The sequence below is a fragment of the Macrobrachium nipponense genome, chromosome 8 (genome assembly GCF_015104395.2).
Source record: "Macrobrachium nipponense isolate FS-2020 chromosome 8, ASM1510439v2, whole genome shotgun sequence".
NCBI lineage: Eukaryota > Metazoa > Arthropoda > Malacostraca > Decapoda > Palaemonidae > Macrobrachium > Macrobrachium nipponense.
In genome coordinates this window covers 6,697,277-6,703,417 of record NC_087203.1, presented here as the reverse complement: position 1 = coordinate 6,703,417, position 6,141 = coordinate 6,697,277, and the positions used below count along the sequence as shown (strand labels likewise).

The following is a 6,141-nucleotide window of genomic DNA, read 5'->3' as shown; positions in this document are numbered from 1 at the left end:
TGACCTCTCCAATGCTTATTATAAATTGCTTTCAGCAACAATGACGCCAGAATGACGCCATTACATTTTAACTGACATGTATCGAACATATGTTTTGGCTAACTAATTCAGCTTCCACACTACCAGTGAAAATGCAAAAGATGATCATATCAGCTTCAGCGAAGCAGCTTTCTTGAACATGGTTCACAGTCATAAGCATAAGTAAGTATGGAAAGCATTCTCGTAGTGGAAATGAAGTGGTTCGAAATTGTGAGTAAGGACAAGGCTGACTGGGGAGACTAAAACCATTCACATTTCACAACAAGAATAATGGGAGGCGACCCCCATCCAGGAAAGATTACCCTCAACAATAACTTGGAGAAACACGCTATGACATCTGAAGGGCGGACCCGTGGATTAACAGCAAGCACAACCATTTCCATGTATCATCTTTCTAGTGTATATTACTCAAAACAATATATATATATATATATATATATATATATATATATATAATATATATAATTATCTATATAGTATATATATATATAGATATATATATATAATATATATAATATATATATATATATAATATATTATATCTGACGAGTGGAATTTCTAAGTTCTCAAACAGCATTTGGGAGTTGGATCAGAGGGGAAACTCATGGAAGTGCTGCTGCGTACCAGGCTTCAAGTACCTAAGTTCAGGAAGCAATCCTGATCTGCATTTTCAACACCCTATTACGTTTTCCAGGTCTGAGAACGCACTTTGAAAGAAGAAAAATGAGAAGACGAAAGAAAGATAATTTTCGATTATAAATGATTTCCTGTTAAAACAGTGAAGTAAAAGCTACTGAAGTCACTATTAGCATCCTTTTGGCGTGAATCTTAACTTAAGCATCCGCTCCTTGTCATGATGCTTGGCACATCTATTTTCACAGATGTCTGCAGGATCTGGGTTACCCTATGCGTCACATTGACTTGCTTTATGCCTCTGATTACTTTGCAACTTCGTTCTTGAGCCTTGGATATGCCACAACGCAAATAGCCTGCATATCTGGAGTCTTGGCAATGATGCACTTGACCACATTCGGCACATGCCTTTCTATTGTTCTCTCAAAAGGTATATTAAACGAATCATACGAAAACAAAATTGCCTTTGTGGTTTAACAAATTAGGGCCTTCCTCTCTGCTTTATGATCTCTGCATTTTTTTCTTTTAGATTTCAAATGCATTTTGACTGAATTCCTCGGCTGTTTATAGCAACAATTCTGGAGACCTTGTTTTTAGTATAAATAATGTCCGAAATTTACCGGCCTGCATCAGATTTTAAAATGTCTTGGTTTCCTTTGCCCGTCCCGGGACACGCGGTGGGCCTTGCCCGCCCGTCCGGGACACCCCGCATCCCTGGGACACGCGGCGGGCCTCGCCCGCCCGTCCAGGGACACCCGCATCCCGGACACGCGGGGGCCTCGCCCGCCCGCCAGGACACCGACGGGCATCGGCCCGCCAATCCCAGGACCCACGCGGCGGGCCTTGCCCGCCGTCCCCGGGAACCCGGCTGGCCTGCCCGCCTTTTCCCGGGGCAACGGGCCGGCGCGGCCTTTGCCCGCCCATCCACGTGGACACGCGCGGGCCTCGCCTGGCCGTTCACGGGGACACCCAGGCCCAGGCCTCTGCCCGCCGTCCCGGGACACCCGACGGTGGGCCTCGCCCGCCCATACCCAGGACGTCCCACAGCGGCGTGGGCCTTGCCCGCCCGTCCCGGGACACCCGGCTGGCCTTGCCCGCCTGTCCCGGGGCACGCGGCGGGCCTTGCCCGCCGCATCCGGGACACGCCGGGGCGGGCCTCGCCTGCCCCGTCACTGGGACCACGGCAGCCTCGGCCCGCCCGTCCCGGGACACGGCCCCGGCAGCCTCGGGCCCGCCCGCCCGTCCCGGTACACCTACGGCTTCGGGCCTGTCACGCCCGCCCGGTCCCGTGGCACACCTGGCGGGCATCGCCCGCCCGTCCCAGGTGCATGCGGCGGGCCTCGCCCGCCCGTCCCGGGACACGCGGCGGGCCTCGCCCGCCCGTCCCAGGGCATGCGGCGCCTCGCCCGCCCGTCCCGGGACACGCGGCGGGCCTCGCCCGCCCATCCCCGGACATGCAGCGGGCCTCGCCCACCCGTCCCGGGAGATGCGGCGGGCCTCGCCCGCCCGTCCGGGACACCTGGCGGGCCTCGCCCGTCCCCCCGCCCGTCCTGGGACACCCAGCGGGCCTCGCCGCCCGTCCCGGGACACGCGGCGGGCGCCGCCCGTCCCGGGGCACGCGGCGGGCCTCGCCCACACCGTCCCGGGGCACGCGGCGGGCCGCGCCAGCCCGTCCCGGGGCACGCGGCGGGCCTCACACCGCCCGTCCCGGGGCACGCGGCGGGCCTCGCCCGCCCGTCCCGGGGCACGCGGCGGGCCTCGCCCGCCCGTCCCGGGGTAGCGGCGGGCAGGGCCTCGCCCGTCAGTCCCTGGACGCGCGGCGGGCCTCGCCCGCCCGCCCATCCCGGGACACGTGGCGGGCCTCGCCCGCCCGCCCGTCCCGGGCACGGCGGCGGCCTCGCCCGCCCGTCCCAAGGACACGTGGCGGGCCTCACCCGCCCGTCCCGGGACACCTGGCGGGCCTCGCCCCCGCCCGTCCCAGGGCATGCGGCAGGCCCTCGCCCGCCCGTCCCGACGGACGCGGCGGCCTCGCCCGCCCGTACCAGGGCATGCCCGGGCGGGCCTCGCCCGCCCATCCCGGGACACGCGGCAGGCCCTCGCCGCCAGTCCCGTACACGCGGCGGGCCTCGCCCGCCCGTCCCGGGGCAGCGCGGCGGGCCTCGCCCGCCCGCCCATCCTGGGACACGCGGCGGGCCTCGCCCGCCCGCCCATCCTGGGACACGCGGCGGCCGCGCCAGCCTGTCCCGGGGCACGCGGGCCGGGCCTCGCCCGCCCCGTCCCGGGGGCCGCGGCCCGGGCCCCTCGCCGCCCGCTCCCGGGGCACGCGGCGGGCCTGCCCCGCCCAGTCCCTGGACCCTTTTTGGGGCTTTCCCCCTTTCACTCCGCGCGGCGGCCTCGCCCGGCCCGGCCCATCCCGGGACACGCCTGCGGGCCTCGCCCGCCCGCCAGTCCAGGGAACGCGGCGGCCTCGCCCGCCCACCCGGTCAAGGGACACGCGGCGGCCTCGGCCCACCCATCCCGGGACCATGCGGCCCCGGGACCTCCCGCCCACGCCCGTTCCCGGGGCACGCGGCGGGCCTCGCCCGCCCGCCCATCCCGGGACAGCGGGCCTCGCCCGCCCCGCCATTTCCCGGGAACCACGCGGCGGGCCTCGCCCGCCCACCCTGTAAAGGGCCAAAAGAAAGCTAAACGCGGCGGGCCCTCGCCCGACCATCCCGGAGGGACTGCGGCGGGCCTCGCCCGCCCGTCCCGGGGCAGCGCGGCGGTCCTCTCCCGGGCCCGCCCATTCCCTGGACAAGCGGCCCTGGCCTCCTTGCCCCGCCCTCCCCGTCTCCGTGGGACATCGCGGCGTGCCTTGGCCCTCCTGGGCCCTTCCCGGACAATAGATCCCAAAACGCGGCTGCCCTCGCCCACTCATCCCGGGACAACAATGCGGCGGGCCTTGCCCACCCGTCCCGGGACGACTGCTGGCGTCCTTCCCCGCCAGTCCCGGACACGCGGCGGACCTCGCCCGCCCATCCCCGGACATGCGGCGGGCCTCCGGCGCCCACCCGTCCCGGGAGACGCGGCGGGCCTCGCCCGCATCCATCCCGGGACACGCGGCGGGCTTCGCCCGCCCGTCCCGGGACACCTGGCGGGCCTCACCTGCCCGTCCCGGTACACCCTGGCGGGCCTCGCCCGCCCGTCCCAGGGCAACGCGGCGGACCTCGCCTGTCCGTCCCGGGACACCCGGGCGGGGGCCTCGCCCGCCCGTCCCGGGACACGCGGCGGGCCTCGCCCGCCCAATCCCCGGACATGCGGCGGGCCTCGCCCACCGTCCCGGGACACGCGGCGGACAGCGGCGCGCCCCCCGTCCCGGGACGCGGCGGGCCCGCCCGCCCGTCCCGGGACACTGCGGCGGGGCCTCGCCCGCCCGTCCAGGGGGGGGGCACGCGGCGGGCCTCCCCCGCCCGTCCCGGGGCAACGCTGGAGGGCCTCGCCCGCCCGTCCCCGGGGCACGCGGCGGGTCCTCGCCCGCCAGTCCCGGGGCACGCGGCGGGCCTCGCCGCCCGTCCGGGGCACGCGGCGGGCCTCGCCTGCCAGTCCCGGGACGCGCGGCGGGCCTCGCCCGCCCGTCCCGGCTAATACCAACAACTTTTCTTAGCGTTAGAACCAGAATATGCCACTGAATCTTTACAGTTCTCCTGGGGATTCTCTGAATCCTCTGCTTCTTCTCCTGGCACCTCCCCGAATCCTATTCAGTTCTCTCAATTTTCCTGGGTCACCTATGAATCCTCTGCTTCTTCACATTGCACCTCCACGAATCAGACTCAATCCTCTCAATTTTTCTGGGGCTTCTCTGAATCCCCTTCTTCTTCTCCTGGCACCTCCACGATTCCTTTCATTTTCCTTACCCTTTCTATAATCCTCCTATTTTTATTTTCCTTTCCCTTCCACGAATCTTTTCTTTGTTTGTCTGTATGTTGTTTTTTACGTTGCTTGCAACCAGTGGTTATTCACCAACGGGCCTTCCAGGAATCAATAAAACTCTAAAAAAACATTTTAATATATTTATTTCCCTTCAAGTTCACTTTCCCTCAATGATTAACAAAGCAAATTTATTACAAATAAACATCATACTTTCTATATAACAAACATTCTCCTCAAATTTTTCACATTTCATCCGTCTGAGCGAGGCCAACCCACACTTGATCGCTCCATTCCTTCAAGATCGACACCAGCTTCTGCACTTTTCAGTGGTTCTCGAATCTCCAGGCGTCTGTAGTTCTCCTGGATGTTCTTCAGGTCGCTCACCAATTTCTCCTTCGTTTCTCGCAACTGTCGAACCTCATCTTCCAGCTGGTCGTTCCCTTCGCCCTGGACTCCGGCCTTCCTCTCCAGCGACCCCAGGCGACGATTTCGTTCCTCTAGAAGGCATGCCAGCTCGTTCCTCTTGAGTTTCGCCTCCTCAACTTCACACTTCAGACTGGAGTACACACTTTCTCTTCCAGAGATCTTCCACATCCTTATGCAGGCGTTGGAACCTCAGCTTGAGGTCTTTCCTGTCGGATTCCCGCTTTTCAGTTCCCTCGTTTTGTTCCTGGATGAGCCTCGTCATCCGCGCTGCTTCTTCGGTCTTTCTCCTTCTGTTGTAGGAATTTCTCCAGCCTCTCAAGCAGGCAGTCTGCCTCTGTCAACTGCACTCTCACTTTCCTTATCCTATCACATAGGGCATCGTTTCTCGGTCCAATTTCCTTCGTGTTCTTCTTCAGCTGCTGATTTTCGTCTGCATCTTGAGGATCTTGTCTTCCAGCTGCCGTTTCTCCCTCGTCTCTTGATCCTTCTCCTGATTCAGAAACAACGCTACAGCTTCCAGTAAGTGGGCCCTGCCTTGCCAGGCCTGCTGTTGCAACACCTCCTGAGAGATCTGTATTACACGAGTGGCTTCTTCCCTTCCGCCTCCCTTCTGTATCTCTTCATGCAGCTGAAGAATTGTCCTGTCCAAGTTCATGCGCTGCTCTCTCTGACACTAGATGGTGTCTCGCAAGGCCGCAGTTCTCTCGTCCAGTTCCTTTTCCTTGCGTTGTTCAGCTCCATCATCAGTCAGGAGAAACCTCAACAGCGAATAGGCAGCCACACCAAGGCTAGGTAACGCCAAATTTTCTTCAAACTTGAATCCTTGTTACCTACACAGGCCATACCCAGTTCATATGCTCTCCTCTCTCTCGCTTTTTCGTTGCTTTTCTATATTCCACGAGAGATATTTTGATTTATCAAAATATAGCGGGTGTGTATGTGAGTGTTTTTTTTTTATGTAAAAGAAATCTATTGAAATGGTTTTGTCTGTCCGTCTGCACTCTCTCTGTCCGTCCTCAGATCTTGAAAACTACTGAGGCTAGATGGTTTTTCTTTTTTTTCCTCTTGTTAAAACTTGCGTGTCAGCTGACCAATGGTTATATTGAACATATAGATTTGTGACGTAATTAATTC

General features: G+C 60.8%; 1 protein-coding gene across 1 annotated transcript; it reads left to right on the top strand.

The window, feature by feature from the left end:
* The first annotated feature begins 1,313 nt into the window (after window positions 1–1,313).
* Window positions 1,314–4,296, top strand: LOC135223351 (basic proline-rich protein-like). The gene is made up of 2 exons (XM_064261815.1): window positions 1,314–3,337; window positions 3,471–4,296. Exons 1-2 carry the CDS (start codon window positions 1,314–1,316, stop codon window positions 4,294–4,296), a joined length of 2,850 nt encoding a protein of 949 aa, XP_064117885.1.
* Window positions 4,297–6,141: the final 1,845 nt, after the last annotated feature.

Coding starts and splice junctions, on each gene's coding strand:
- LOC135223351 (XM_064261815.1), top strand. CDS start 1,314: ATGTCTTGGTTTCCTTTGCCCGTCCCGGGACACGCGGTGGGCCTTGCC. Junction 3,338..3,470: donor GGGCCTCGCCCGCCCACCCT/GTAAAGGGCCAA, acceptor TCCCTGGACAAG/CGGCCCTGGCCTCCTTGCCC.